This window comes from Falco rusticolus, chromosome 8, assembly GCF_015220075.1.
Source record: "Falco rusticolus isolate bFalRus1 chromosome 8, bFalRus1.pri, whole genome shotgun sequence".
Classification (NCBI taxonomy): Eukaryota; Metazoa; Chordata; class Aves; order Falconiformes; family Falconidae; genus Falco; species Falco rusticolus.
This window is the reverse complement of record NC_051194.1, coordinates 19,651,743-19,667,746: the sequence shown is the minus strand read 5'-3', so window position 1 is coordinate 19,667,746 and position 16,004 is coordinate 19,651,743. Positions and strand designations below refer to the sequence as shown.

Below are 16,004 nucleotides of genomic sequence, written 5' to 3'. Positions count from 1 at the left end.
ACACCGCGCCCTGATACGCGCTGAAGCCCCGCCCCGCGCGGTGCCTGCTGGGTACTGCAGTCCCCCCGCCGCGAGGGGCGGGGCTCCCGCGCCCAGGGGCCCCCGCGCGGCCGCCGCCTCCGCGCACAACATGGCGGCGCGGGCGGGCCGGGGCGGCGGGGTGTGAGGGGCCGGTGGGCTGCCCCGGGGCCCGCCGCGGCCGCCATGACCTACACGGCTGAGCAGCTGGACGGTGTGCGGCGGTGAGCGCGGCGTGGGGGTCCGGCGGGCCGGGGAGCGTCTGAGGGAGCGGCGGCGGTGGGTTCGGGGAGGGGCGGCGGGTCTGTGGTGGGGGCCGGCGGGGGTAGGCCGGGGAAGGTAGCCCGGTGTGTGCTTCCAGAATAAAGCGCTGCCGGAACTACTATGAAATTCTGGGGGTGGAGAGGGACGCCAGCGAGGAGGACCTGAAGAAAGCCTACCGCAAACTGGCCCTGAAATTCCACCCCGACAAGAACCGCGCTCCCGGAGCAACCGAGGCTTTTAAAGGTGAGGTGGGGGCTGGCCCGGTCTCCAGAGTCAGAAAGCAGGGTGAAAACGAGAACAGACTGTCTCAGATGTACAATTTTGTGCCTTCTATAAAGGTATCATGCAGGTCCGCATAGCTTGTCGTTTTTATGGACAGCTGTGTGCATCTCCACAAAATCCTGCAGCTGCTTGGTAAGATTTGCCTTTTAATTTTCAAAATATAGACTTCCCTTAGCAGCAAAGGGGAGCATATCCCAGATCTCATTCCTAGATACTGCTAAGGGTTCAGAACAGTGCTTGGAAGTAATACTGGCCGTGTAGGAGAATGTGCTGTTGTGTAACCAATATCTCCTCAGTGTCATAAATTTATATATATATTTACAGATACGCAAGCATATTTGAGGCCAGCGTTTTGTGTCTGGACTTTTCAGTAATGTTGCAATCTAAACCTCTATCTCTGTCCTCTAACGTTATCATCTGAACTCTTACATCTTTTGCCTTTTCCATGCAGTGTTGCAGCTGTCTGCAACAGCACTGCAAGGCAGCGTGAGGAAAGTAAGATGCTAATTCACAATCTATTAAAATAAGGAGGTTTTGGAAGGCTTTTATTTATTTTTTTGTGTTAATCTTCTGTTTCTGTTTGAGCTTGTTTACAGACACGTGCTGTCAAAGATCAAGGAAGAAGATGAACCAAACATACTTTTGGGTGGTTTGACGTAAGGGGTGAAATAGATATGCTGTACAGCTTCACAGGCATCTCTGCTGACAGCAAAACATAGAATATGGTTCTGCATTTTAATTAATCTCTGCAGTTATTAACCTTGTATTAACTGGTATTAACTGTATTAACTGGTATGTGGAGGTGTGCTTCTATATCAGTGCTTAGTTTGATCTGGTAAAACATTACATTCTCAGTCTCTTGACTGAAATGGACTCTTTCACCTCAGGTTTACAAATATGTCAACTCTCTCCATGTACTTCTAACACTTTTGGTTTTCTCCTGGTATAAGTGATAGCAAGAAATAGGCTCCATCACAAGGAATGCCAGTATTGTAACACTTTTTTTACAAAGGTAGTTCATTCAAAAGTATTTTAGCCGTTGGTCAAGCACAAATTTCATGTGGCTGTTTGGGCTTTTTTGCTACTCTGCTTGTAAAAGTCTGAGATGTGGAAATACCACGTGATATACCTGTGTAACACTTCTTTTAATTCACTCTCCAGCAATAGGCAATGCTTTTGCAGTTCTGAGCAATCCTGAAAAAAGATTACGATACGATGAATTTGGAAGTGACCAAGACTATGTCAGCACTGGCCAGGCCAGGCACTATAATTACTACACAGAATTTGAAGCAGACATTACACCAGAAGAAATATTCAATGTGTTTTTTGGTGGGCATTTCCCTACAGGTCAGTATCCGTCTGCAGTGCTTTTGAATTGCAATGAACTGACACTAGACCGTAAAGCAAGTTCGGCTTTTCTTGGCACAGCTCAGGGAGTGGATTATACATCTGAAAAGAACAAAAACCCTTTTGGATTTACTCTTCTCTGGTTTCTAGCTTTTTATGCCTGGAATAGCTCCCTTAATGCACTGTTTAAACTTCAGATTTTAGCAACTCCATTCCCCAAAAAATGTTGTCAAAGACTGGCCTTGCCATCCAGGAATTGCCCAAGAAAAGGGGATTACTAGTGCAATAATGGTTGTTGCTGCTCAGGCAAGTTCGAATCCTCCCAGCCCTTGAAAATTTCTGACAGTACTAGTTAGGGGTAAGAGCATTTCAGTCTGGCAGGGGCTTAGGCTGTTTGGTTCTTGGGTAGGCAACGTTTTAATACCAGCTACAGCTGACCACCCTTCTTTTTGTTGTTGCTTTTATTTCCTCTGTTGTCTGAAGCCAGCAATGGCACGGGAGGTAAAATACGGTGTGAATCGGAAGGAATCAGAGGCACCTTTTCTGATGCGTTGTACTTGAAACACCTTCCTGCCTTCCAGTACAGCATGGCAGCAGCTCCTGGCACTGTGGTCTCAGTGCTCTTATAACTAGGAAATCAGGTGTTCATTTGGCTTGCAGCGGCTTGCATACTGTAAAGAAATTAAAACTTCTGAGCTTAGAAAGTGATGCCCACCAGGAGAGGCTGGCTGTTACTGGATATGGAATATCCAGTAACGGAACATTAGATCTGTACCTGTAGTAGGTCCATGCGTGTCTCAGTCTGGCCTCGGCTTTTGTGATTGGAGTAAAAATAGATACTGCAATATCAGTGGAATACAGGTTTGGATTAAAAGTTAATCTGAAAGGTATGATGAGCTCAGCGGTCTTCTAACAAATGGCTTTAGCACTCTTGCAAACTTTTTGACCTCCAAGGCATGGTATAAAGCAACACCAATTACTACAGCGTAAAGCCATAGGTGCAGGTAATTACTTACAAGCTCCTCATAACCTTAGTATGTGTGGTAGCATCTTGCAGTAAGGGCACCTCAAATTTTTTTCAACATTTGATTGGTAGATGTGCAAAGTGAGCATAATTCCACACTGAGTTTGCAAGTTTTCTCTTTCTGATTTTGCAGGAAATTGCACCTGTGTGTGCCTTGTGCCTTGGCCACCACTGAAACATTGCCCTCATGGAACTTGACTGCTTTGTAGCTGCGTGTGACAGGGACGCTTGGAGTTGAGGACAAGAAATGTAGGAGCTACAGGAGGAATTTGGGTACGGGGCATGGCAGGTTTAACAGATAGTGACGTGAAGAAATAAATGGGAATTTTTATCAAAGTGGCAAAGAGTAAGAAGACCAAGATAATTTCATAGTAATAGATGCTGGTAGTAAACAATAGTTTCCTCACAAAAAAAATGTTTAAGTCTAAATTTAGGTACGTTTTCCTAATCTAAAAGTCAATTTTAAACCATGGAAAATCAGTTAAGTAGTTTTCCAAACAGGCGAAGTCCACACAGTTTCTACTTATCAAGAGAATTGCTAGTACGAGGGTGTCCAGATAGTCACTATGAAGAGAACATTTTTTAAACTGTCATAATGTGAAGTAGGTCTCAGGTGTGTGAGCTGGAGTTTGTGCTAAGCTGCAGTGTTGTGCTGGTTTTTGTTTTGTGACACCTTGCTATCACCAGGTTTTCTGGAAGTCTGAATAAGGAATGCTGGTGTTAGGGTAAACTCATTAGTACAGCTTTTGTGGGCAGGTTTGCGGCTTTGTTTTTACTGTGCATTTTTCCTCTATGGATATTCAGTGGAAAAATACTGTAAGTTAAAAATGTTAAATGTTGTAAGTCTAGAAGGAGATGCTCCACATGGCATGGTGTTGCAGTTATGAGGGGTAGAGGCCACAAATTGAACTTTCTTCTCATAAAAAAATAAATGCACATGGAAGGAAAGAAACTGCTGGCAGAAATTCTTTGAGAAACCTAAGATTTGGGAAGACTTTTCTAGGTGCCCTGCAAAAGCCATTCTTCTCTTCCCACACTTTGTCTGTTTTTTCACAGCTTGATAAAATATAGTCTGAGCAGTGTTGAACAATAAAAACAAACTTTCATTTTCAAGAGAGAAACTTCCTTTCCTCAAGGCAGCCTGGTTTGGCGCTCTGTTGAAGCTCTGACTGCAAACATACCTAGACCCTCAGAAAAATCTTTGAACAAGCAATGAAACATATTTTACACAATAGCAAAGGTCATTTCCCCCCAAGTTTCTTTTGGAATTCTTTGGGAAATTCAGGGTATAAAATAATGCAACATCTTTCCCAGGGCTTAAAAATAGATTTGCGTTTCTGTTGTCATTATAAGGCCATAAATTTCAATTCTCTAGTAAAAAGACATTCTGAATTTCAAGAGGAGAGCATACCTATTATTAAAATATGATGATAAAATCAGAGTTCAGACTTCAAATTGAAACAGCATATGCAATTCTTTCCTCATTTTAGAATTTTAAAAAATAGATCAACTACATTCAGTGTGTAAGAAAGGAAGTCCTGAATTGTACTCCTTTTTTACTCAAAAGGCTATTTTTTAAATCTCTTTCCTTCTTATAAAATCGTTAAGTGAAACTGTTAACAGCTTGAAGGAAGAGGAAGTAGAAATGACTGTGGAAGACCATGCCTGGTAATTATGGAAAGCCATAATTTGTGGCCTGAGTCTGGTGAACCAAATTAATTTTCCTGCTTGGAGCCTGGGGATGTAACACAAGCTATGGGCTTGCAAGTTCATGTGACAAAACCAACATTAAAATATGAGATACAAGAGTAAAAATTATAGCATGTTTCTGCAGTTTGGTTTAAATTAAAATGGACCTCAGGCAAACTTTACAATTTCTCTGGTACACTTCTTTGGAATGACATACTCTGGTGACACTTAAATCTGAGGTGTGTTTGCACTTTTTAATCTGAGGTCCACAACTGTAATTCAGGCCATGGAGTATAAGCCCAGGTAATGAGCTAGAAATTCTGAGTAATACAGGCCAATGCCAGCAACTGGATGAGAATCTACTCTCTCTTGGTTTCTTTTAACAGGAAATATCCATATGTTCTCAAATGTAGCCAGAGATGCGCACTATTATCCACGGAGGCACCGAAATGAAAGAGTGTGGACACATGAACAAGAGGAGGAAGAGAACAGGCCACAGGTAGCCAGGAGGAGGGATTTTGTGGGCTTAAATATTTCAGCAGAGTGAGGGTCCACTTACGTGTCTGAAGCCAGGACAGACCTTCCCATGCTGAAATGCTCAGTGTTTATCCTCAAGTGCTGCAGCCAAAATGGATGCTTTGAAAAGTAATTAGATTGTCTTTTATTAATCACTACTTTAAAAATAGATTATATTGATAGGATTACAGATTACAGGCCCTGGAGTTTCTGTCGCTGAGTGTTTTGCTGTTGCTTGCTTTCTGCGAGCTCTAGTGGTTTAGTAATCCAACAACAATTAGTCCAGATGTGGACTGATGATGGATACGGAAGTACTGGCTTGTCTATCTGGCATATTTAATCCTTCAGTAGATGAGCGCACACTTTCTGCCCAGGTGCTGCAGAGGCTTCCTCCAGCCTGGGATACATTCCTACCACCTGAAATCTCCAGATGAGACACAAGGTGTCATTTGTTGCCAGCACACATAGAGGCGTGCCACCTGCCGTGGAAAAATCTTCCTCCAGAGGCAGTCTGTTAACCTAAGGAGATGACTCTCCAAGGAAGATCAGTGTATCCCTGTGAGTCCCTTATAGTCAATCAGGCTCGGAAAAAAAACACTTAATACAGCCTAAGACAGCTAAGCTAGGACAGGGAATCCACCTACTATTATGTCAGGTATCCTGGTTGCTATCCCAGGGCAGAGGACAAAGCCTAAATAGCAGCCTATTGTATTTTGTTCCTGATTAGAAAAGGCACTTTAGAAATGAAACAAAGAGCAGAAGTAAAGATCTGCTTTCTCTATATTTTCCCCACCCTTTTGTTCTACTAAATGCATTCAAACAAAAAACCAAGTGCCTGCATCCTGTCCCAAGCTATGCTATGTATGTCTCTTAACCCTTTACTTTTCAGCCATGTTATCCAGTGCTTGAACAGAGAGTGAGATTTTTAGAATGCATTTAACAAACTTCAGAAAATGCATGAAAAGCCATAGGCACAAAGGGGAATTGCAGTGTGTTCCCCCGGTTTGGATTGTGAGCTGGTCACTGACAAGTACAGTGCTGTAGGCATCTATCGCCTGATGAAGGAAGCTGTAGATGGAAGAAATGTCATGAAAATCTAATTGAAGAAAAATGGCTTCAAAGAGGTTACTGAGATTTTTTTAATAAAAGTTATTTTAAAATTAAAATGTCATCCCTCTCAAAATTCAGAAGTAATTACTTTTTTTCTTTTAGTTCACACTTAATACATTGTTGATCAATGATAGGTAGCCTAGTTTCTGTGAACAGATGTATCTTTTTCCATCTATATCTTTTATTGACTACTAATTATCTATGTTCTTTTCAGAATTCATATTCTGCATTTATTCAGTTGATGCCAGTTTTCATAATAATAATAGTGTCAGTTATAACTCAGCTGATGGCCACAAACCCACCCTACAGCCTATTCTACAAATCGTAAGTCATTTAAAAACACGTTTTTTTGGTCTTCGGTGTTTGCGATAAGGAGGTAGATAGAAGTAATAATAATAAGTTAATTGAAAAATGCGTGTTAGTGTTCTGTTCTGCTCTTTCTAGAAAGCGTTATCAATTTGTAAATAAGGCAATACCAACAGTCTCTACGGATAAGTTCTCCTAAGCAGTATCTATGAAGTTAACTGTGGTGAGCTTTATTGTACTCTGTGTTGAGCAAAGAGAGGCACTGAGCCAGAAAGCTTTCTCAACTGCTATGAAAAGTTTTTGCACAGTGATACAGTAGCAGAAATGGGGGAGTAGCTTAGCTACAGTGCTGATCAGCCTCTGATCTGCCCAGCCCCCACGGATCTGTGGACCACCACTGAGATTCCTGTGTAAAGCAATTAGTAAACAAAGCCTGCGGTTTGCAGTGTAAATCCAAATCTGCTTTGGAGCCTGAATTCCACTGGATGAATTATCAGGCTTCAAAAAATCATTACAGCCTTGAAATCCCCTGTTTTTGACATTTGTAAAGAAGCAGGAACCTGGGGGTTTCAGAGGCCAAACTGAACTCCACAGGTCTGGAAGCAGAAGGAACACCACCCGACCTGCTGTAACCTGAGTTTGTGGGGCAGAGGAGAACCCACTGGCTCCTCTCAGCATCCAGTGTTGAGAGGGGGGAAGCTCTCTGGTTGGAAAGCTCTCTGGTCGGTCACCTTCACTGGCTCTTGCTGAATTAGGAGTGCGAGTCAGCAGGTTTTGGAGAGCATGCTGCAGACAGCAGAGTGCTCCAAACACTCCTTTTACTCCCTTCTAGGAGTAAAACTACTTAGGTTTAGGCCCATACCCTGTCCACTGTCGTGGTAGCCCAACACCCTTTATCTTTTTTTACCACGAGATGTCAGTGTGTAGACCTAGCATAAGAACAGGAGGGTGGTTGTTTTTTGCCTGGGTTGTGGTTTTGTTTTTTTTTTCCAGAGAGCATTTCTGCTATCTGCCAGTCTCACATGAAACCTCTCACACTGCCCCCAGAGCAGCTAATCTCTCCTGCTTTTCTTCACTACCTCCCCTTCTCCTGTTGATTTGAGATAGTTAGGCCTGAGCCTTGTACACAGTTATGCTGTTTCTCTAAATCGTATCCTTAAAAAACAATAACAGCCTAAACACCAAAAGAAACTGTTTACATGAAGAGACCATACACCTCTGAGACATAGCGAGAGAGAAGGCTAAGAGGAGTCCAGGAAATAGAATAGATAAACTGGATTCCACTGAGTAGAGTGTAACCTTTGTGTTTTGGCTGCCAGCCTTTCTCTGGGCAGTGATTTGAAAAAATGCCTGGATATCTTTGCTCAAATAAGGAAATTCAGTATAAGAGTGTAGTTTAATCCAGTGGCTGTGTCAGAGTGGCTAATTCTACCTGCAGGATATTCTTTAGGATATTCCATGCCCCACTTAAGGTTTTATAATCATCAGTAAGCTAAAGGAAAGTGTAACTAGAATCTGCCCTGCTGATTTTTATTTCCGCTAAAGAATCCAGAAACTGGGAGAATCCAGATCCAATTGCATCGTGCCCTAAGCAATACTAGGGCCATATGCCTTTCCTATAGTCTCTGCGTTTGTTATCAGTTCCCATGGATTTCTGGACCTAGCTTGCCAGAAATTACCAGCAAACAGAAGAAAATGTGTGGAGCTTCTGTTCACAGCTAAAATTTGTTTGTGTCTTGACTGAGCTGTTGAGAGCAAACACAGTATTTGGAAAAAACAGTGTCAGTTGGGAGTCAGTTCTTCGTAAATATCTCCAAATATTTTCTGTGGGTTTTAGCAGGCAGCCTGAATCCTGTAAGACTTGTAATTTCCTTGCTGGATGGTTGAGGGAGCTATAGTCCTGCAGAAAGTAACTAAAGAAATTGTAAACGCTGTGCTTTGAAAACGCTGATGTGGAGAAACATCTCTTGTTTTCTTTATATTTGAACTGCTAAAAAATTGTTTTCTCCATGATGTTTTCACAGCTCCATAGGCCATGTTATTAGTAGAGAAACAGAGAACTTGCAGGTGCCTTACTATGTTGATAAAAACTTTGAAAAGAATTATCAAGGAGCAGAACTTCAGGAGCTAGAGAAAACCGTTGAAAAAGATTACATAGACTATATTCAGACCAGCTGCTGGAAGGAGAAACAGCAAAGTAAGTTATTTTTGTTACAAGTGTGTGCCTACAACCCGTCAGTAGTTGTGTGATGGCTATGCTTCACAAAGCACTGCCATTTTTAGCTTCGTTTTCCGATGCTTATGCCATCTCAAACCTTGCACTGGTATTTCTCACAACTGCTTTTAACACTGAATTTGCTATTCTTGACGGTCTGTCAAAATTCATTTTAGGTGATTCTGAGAGACAAGTGGAAAGTAGATTTCACCATTTGAGAGCTTTTTTTCCACTCAGTTTTTATCCTTGAATAACTCCTAGTAATGATGTTTTAAACATACAGTCCACCATATTTATCTAGTTCTGGCAGACTGTTAGGGCTAGAAGAGATCTTGAGACATCACCTACTCCACATTTCCTTTGCTGGACCAGAGTCGTTTTTGCTTCAGCTGGTTCCACAAGAAGATTATCTAAATTTTTCTTCAAAACTTCATCAGAAGGGGAGCCATAGCCTGCTCAGGGGCTTGTGGTAATTTTTCAGTGGGCTGTGTTGTTGGTATCAGTTTTCAAAGAGCAGGCTTCTGTGCTTGTTCTGTATGCTTATTTGCATTTTCTATCTTTAGATGAGTTTGAGATCATGTTTTTCACCATAGTCAGGATTGTCTTTTGAAAATGAGAATTGAATGCAGAAAGGGAGAACACAAAAATGTGAGCATTCAAAATATTTTTTCTTACATTAGTCCTAAGTCAATCAGTGGCACGTATAAAGGCATGTATTTTAACCCCATGTTGTATTACTTGTTAATTACTACTAAGCTAGTTAATTGAAAATGGAGCAAGTCCATCCCTGCTTTTTTCAGAACTGTACAAAATAACAGAAATCAAATTACAAGGACTAGCTGAAGTTGGAATGTTGTGGCTGATTTTTTTTCAGCTAAAGAACTCATCACCTTCAAATGAGTAAACACAGACCACTGCTGTGCATAAAGGAAACTGGAAGAAGTTGTTTCTGTGTAAATGTTTAATAGTAGCAGGCAAGCTGCTTTTACATATGAGTAGGGCTTTCTGAATTGCTCTGTGTAAAACAGCCCTCAGCAGCCTACTAAGAAGTGACTTTGCACTTGTTTACAGTTTCTTTACCAATTGCATCATTATGGAAGCATACACTTTGTCTAAATAAGACTTGCTTAATTCTATGCTAAAGGTAACAATAGTGTTGCTGATTCCAAACTATTTACAGGATTTTGATGGGGAAGGGTTTTGTTTTCCAGAGACTCTTTTGGTTTGCTTTATATAGAAGTTACCGATCTTGCTTTTAAAGAGAAATATACAGATGTACGCTCTGAAGTTAGAGAAGAAGCTGCAATATAAGACCATAAAAATCTGAAGTAGTCCTTTAGTTTTTGGAGTGCTTGACTTGTGATCTTTGAGCATCTGTGGCTGGCAGTAGCAGCTTCTAGGTATGATGTTAATAACCATGCATGTTGGCTTCATGTGTAGGCTTGCTGTAGGGATAGAATATATTCCTTACAGAAAAATCCTTTGAATTGAGCTTGTGCAACTGAAAGTTGCCATATTGTCTCTTTCACATAGACCTTGAGCCTCAAAATTGGCAACAGGGCTCGCAAGTCTGAGATGGCCTGGTAGTCAGAGGGGGGGAGGTGATCCAGGATTGAATGCCAAATAATGCCTACAAAACAGTGCTCCTCTGGAGCTTTTTACACTTACAGACTGTTAGTCACACATCTGCAAATATATTCATAACGTCCACAATGAGCAAGTATCCTGAGGACACCAATGTAATTTAAAAAAAAAAAAATATTCAGAATGATTACCATCTAGGCCAGTGAACAGGTAATGAGCACAGCTGAGACAGTGCTAACTTTAGTACAGCCAAGTTTATAAAAATAAACTGTGACTACAAGATGGAGTGTTGGGGAAAAGTTCTCTGGAGATACTGAGACAGTTGTTAAGGCAGCTGTTGCTTCATAGCTTTCGTCCATTCATTCTTGTTTAAGTGTTTAGCTTCATAAGGTCAACTTCTTTTTTGTCCGTTGACTATCTATTAATAGTAAGTGTGTTTTGTTTACTGAATGCACATTTCTCTTCAGTACCAGCAAAATGGTCATAGATTAGTTATATAGGAACAGTTTGATTTTTAAAGTCCTTGATTTTATGACTTAAAAAGTGTTACTTGGTATCCAACTACCTTAATGAAAACTTCAAAAGTAACTGGTGTATCAGTATCTTGTTCAGCCAATAACTTCGGTACTGCTGCGGCGGGAGGTGTGCCTCCCTTCAGGACAGAACAGTGTGTAGAAGTTGTGTGTGCTGTGGTTTTCAGTCTTCTGAATCTTTGCTAAAGCTAAGTACAAAAAGTGCGTACCAGGTTTTTACAGGAGATGGTTCAGCTGTGATAGCACAATTCTAAAGCAAGACTGCAAAGAGCTTCGAGTTGCAGAAAATTACAGAGGCAACCGAAAACAGAGAATAAGGATATGTAGTTGGAATTCAGTATTTTAAGACTTCCTTAAAGAGAAAAAGTTCAAATAAACAACTCATAAAGATTGAAAAACACAAGAAACAAGTGTAACAGAATGAATGCTGTGAAAGCACAAGCATCTGCAGTGAATAGTTTTGCCCAGTTGGCTAAGTGTATACTAAGATTCTTCACTGCAGAATTCCAGGGATTCTGGATGCAGAGACAATTACCTGAGTCTGCTCTTGTGGAAGGCTTGTCAAGGCTGTGTGCCCAGCACTACTTGAGTTATAAAACCTGAAAATTTATTCCTGATCTGAAATATAATGTTCATGCCTGTCAGTTTTTAAAGCTTTTCAATAAATAGGTGGAGAGTAAATGGCCTTAAATTTCCATGGGACAGGGACATAGAATGTAGGGCATGAAAGGACCTATTGAAGTTCTTTCCACTTTGAATAATTTTGTAACATGAGAGGCTTGTAAGGTGCATAAAAGCTCTTTGAAAAATTGAGTGTCATCAGGTAGCCTGTGCTTGGGGAAATTTTGACCTTTTCAGAAACACATTACTGCCATTCTCTTAGGTGCATCTAATCCTGGATCTAAATTATTCTTCAGGGAGAAAGCTATATTAAGACTTCCTTAGCTAATCAGCAAAAGAAAATTCTCAGGGGTGGGGAGTGTAGGGGGTGTAATAATTTAAACAATGGGATTATTTCAGTTTTATGTTGCTTTTGAGGAGAAGGGGGAAAATATGCAATGTACATTCAAGATTGTATTGTCAATGAAAGGGCACAGAGGCCTTTCAGACAAGTCCCTCAGCTAGCTGTTCACCTTCCTGTAATCAATCAGAAGGAAAAAAAAAAAAGAATTTATAATGCCTTCTGGGCAAACCTCTTGCCAGACAGAGTTTGAATTCTGAGAAGTGCAATATCAAAAAACCAATTAGAGCTACATGTTTGGATGGGCTGCTCTGGGCAGCTGTTTGGGACCTGCTCTGGGCCCATGCAGGACAGATCTGCCAAAAGAATTGTTTCTCAGTTAAGTGGGCAGGGGTGTATGTCTTGTAGTTCCTGCTTAGCTTATTAGGCTGCAGACGGCAGACACAGCCCCACAGTGTGTCCTGAGGCTCTCCTTTCTTCTGGCTTGTCACTTAAATGCCGCTGATAGGTGTCAGTCACCCTGCTCCACCAGTCTGCACCCAGTGATACCTCGGAAAGGATCAATGCACAATGAGATTGAACTCAGGTGTAAGTAGCGGTATCACCTAAGACAGGCGCTGTGTAGCAGACCAAATGGTCAGTATAACATACCCCTTTTTATGCACAGTTAGTTTAACTACATACATGGTTTTTAAAGTAATTACCTATTCTGTAGTTCATTAACATAATTTTAAATCTTACGTGACTTCTAAGCTGTACTTTTGTAGTTTGTGTTTTCTTTGTAGACAGTAATAATCGGTCTTGTTTTTTCTTTTGGTTATTGCATTAGTGCACTAGTAGAGCGCGTTATTATAGCAAATACTTAAATTCTGAAGTAGCTAGCCTGGCTAAACCTGATGGCCTCTCTTTAAAGGAAGTTGTTAACATGTCCGGTTTCACTGAAACAAGGTGAATTAAAAATAATCATGCCACGAGGATAACAAAGCACTAAGAAACAGTTACTTGAAGTAGGCTCATGGCTTCATGCTAATATATATTTTTTTCGTCTTTCAGAGTCTGATTTGTCAAATTTGGCCAAGCTATACAGAGATGAGCGGTTAAAACAGAAAGCAGAATCACTGAAACTTGAGCACTGTGAGAAGCTCTCCAGTCTGATTGGAATGCACAAAGGGGGCTGACCAGGACACACACGTTCTGTAGTCTTATTTATTGCTGTTTTAACTTATGTTTTTATTTTCCTTTGTATAAAAAGGGAAGGAGCCTATTGTAAAGAGTCTGAATATGTGAGTCCTTCTGCATATAGTGCAGAGATGGGCCAACACAAGCTGTAGAGCTGGTGTTTGCTGTAATATATACTGTACACTACGTTTGGTTCCAAGGACCAGTGGCACTTCGTAAATTAATTCACTGGGAAATGCTATTAGTTTGGAACCTGTCTTCATTGGTAGTTAGTCTGCCATCCAAACAGTGTATACTTCCCAGGAGAGCAGACAAATGTCTTTGCTTTCTGTATTTTATATGGACCTGCGGTTCACTCGGTCATATGAATAGCGTAGTTCTCGGTACTAAGTGCGCTAGCCTTCTCATACGATACCAAGCGGATGTCCTTGCTTCTACAGTGGTCTGTAAGGAGAAAGGCAGCTGTTTCCTGTTGGAGTGTAATAGGCAATGCCTAATTCGGAAGAGTCGAGTACCTGCTTCAGGTGAGCACTTGAGCAGCTCCCAGCTCTCCCTGCTGTCAGAGGGACTGCACCCCGTGCTGGTCTGACTGGAGGGCTGTGCCCGTTCTGTTCATGGTGAGACAACGCGCTGAGATGCCAGCACCGACGTCGAACAAGAAGAGTGTCTGTGAATTGCACCAATTCCTGTGTCTGCCAAACTGTAGAGAAAGGACAACTGTATTTATTTTCTCATATATTTTCAGTGGCATATTTCTAAGCTGGCTGTTTACTTCTGATTTTTATCTGCAAACCCTTCAGCTGTTACAGGGGTCCTGCTTTTTCTGGTACGGTTTTGATGTAGCATATTTTTACTCTGTTGAGCAGTTATGAATGTTTCACTGTAGAGATTAGTATTGCAAAGAAAAAGATCCATGTAGTAGTGTCCTGTTTTTTCTTGATCCTCCTTTATGAAACTAGGTATTTAAAGGCAGGTTGAGGACGGGGTACGCTCGTAAGCAGCAGAGAACAGAGTGTTACTCCAGTTGAGCATCGTTAACCTCCTGAGGCAGTTTCTCCGGTGGGGTGCTGCAGGTGTGTACTGCATGTGGAATGAACTGTTCTTACAGAGGACAGGGAGCAGTGCGCTGGAGGTACAGGCTTCTTCCCTCCCTCCCTGGTGCCGAGACTTGGCGTAGCTGCAGCAGAGGCAGTGCTTGCCTTTCTGACATGGAAGTACGTGTCTATTAAAACTGAACAAGTCTCTGGTGCGGCCCTCCTTCCTAAAACCTGCAGTGAGTAGCACAGGATGCCACAGATGGCCTTGGCTTAAACCGAGGGAGCACAAAGCTCAGAAGTTTGAGAAAGGCCAGAATTAAAATTGCCTTAAAGCTGGGGCTGCGAGCCTCCCTGTGCCTGGGTGTTACGGTGCGGTCATGTGCGGTTGCTCTGCCCAGGTGCTGGGGGTGTTGTATTGGCAGGGAGCACGAGGCGGCTGTTCCTCCAGCAGGGAACTGGGACCGTGGGTACCAGGAAGTGTCCCCTTGGTGTCCCTATCCCATCCGTCGCAGCAGTGGGAGGTTGAGCAGCAAACAAAGCTGGGAGCTGCAGGAAGAAAAGCTTTTCTGGTGGTCTGCACCAGAGAGGGGGTGTATGTCTTGGGTTTGGAGACTTGGTGCTGCGGCGGATGAGACATGCGCGTCCCACATGTCATGAGACCATGCAACTGCAGCACTGGTGCTGCTCTGAAATGGTGGTGTGTTAAAAAACAATGCGGTGACTACTTAAAATTGCATTTTCATGTTAACAATGTTCCCCATTGGGAACTTTGTAGGAGCGCTTGGGGAGCTTGAGCAGTTTGTCAGCCGCTCGGGCCGGGAAGAGTGCAGGGGGGGAAAGGCGTTTGGGGTGGGGGGTTTTGAAACGTCTTTAGCGTGAGGCTGTAAGGGCAAACATGTTTGAATATTCTGGACTGGCAATATGGCTGTGGTAGGACAGGCAGCCTTAATTCTGGTATTTCCCAGTTTTGAGCACATAGTTTGTGTACAAAAAACAAAGTTCTTTTAATGTTGCTTTTTATAAAATAGTTTGTAGAATATAGTTGAAATATATTAAAGTGACTGGACTCTGTTCCAGGTTTGGTATCTTCCCTGTCATTCCTGTTTGACTCCCGTGGCTGTAAAGCGAATCAGAGGGGGAGGCCAAATGTGGCGACTTCACTGGACCTGAAATGTCCTGTACGGAGCTTGAATTCATACCTAGTATTTTGCACTTAAAGTAGATCACACCTTTCATCCAAAGATCTCAAAGCGCTTTATGGAGGCGCAAGACCTCCTGTGAGAAGCGCAATAATTTTAAGAGTCTTCTCTGCAACTAGGAAAGAGGCCAGGATGAAGCAGAAGATGAGACTGGAAGGTAAAACGATTTTGAGAAGCGATAATGTTCTTTGTCCATGGTCCCGGTCAAGGGCGTGAGGGATGGCGGCGCGGTGTGCGCGGCGAGGGCGGCGGGCTCCGAGGTGGCGTTGGTGGCAAACACGAAAACAGCGTTTTGCAGGGCACGGGCATCCCAGTCGATCAGGAAGGGGAAGCTGGGAAGCCAGCTGCCAGTGGCACCTGAGGTGCGTCGCTGCCGCTGAGCGAAGGTTCCCGGCTGGCACGGGCTGGATTTGTAATTATTTCTTGGGTCTCTAAAGGCAGAGCAAGGCGTTTGTTCCTGGAGCGGGCCTGGCTGCCTTGGCGCGGTGCCCGGGGTGCCCCTGCGGCTTGGGGAATGCCGAGGTCTTGCACATGGGGGGGTGGGGGCGTGTGTATATAAAAAATTATGGGATTTTTTTAAATGAAAGACTTGACGTTTCTGTGCCTGTACGTACCGTGGTAAAAGCCTGACTTTGCACCAAGAACCGCTTGTGCTGCCTGGGCCTTTGTTCCGGGCGGGGGCGGCGGGCCGGGGGTCCCGGCGGGGCTGAGACCTCCCCGGGCTGCCGCGAGCACCGGTA

General features: G+C 42.9%; 1 protein-coding gene across 5 annotated transcripts; it reads left to right on the top strand.

Moving 5' to 3' along the window:
- The first annotated feature begins 105 nt into the window (after window positions 1-105).
- On the top strand, window positions 106-15,150 carry DNAJC18 (DnaJ heat shock protein family (Hsp40) member C18). Of its 5 annotated transcripts, none has more exons than XM_037396492.1 (8): window positions 106-242; window positions 380-525; window positions 1,726-1,911; window positions 5,011-5,123; window positions 6,465-6,574; window positions 8,581-8,753; window positions 12,903-12,983; window positions 13,469-15,150. In XM_037396492.1, the coding sequence occupies exons 1-8, from the start codon at window positions 205-207 to the stop codon at window positions 13,615-13,617; spliced, it is 996 nt and encodes a 331-aa protein (XP_037252389.1). In that variant the 5' UTR covers window positions 106-204; the 3' UTR covers window positions 13,618-15,150. The 5 variants fall into 5 exon arrangements, with proteins under 5 accessions (XP_037252389.1, XP_037252390.1, XP_037252392.1 ...); XM_037396497.1 differs by lacking the exon at window positions 106-242 and adding an exon at window positions 621-696 and having other exon boundaries at window positions 410-525; XM_037396493.1 differs by lacking the exon at window positions 12,903-12,983.
- Window positions 15,151-16,004: the final 854 nt, after the last annotated feature.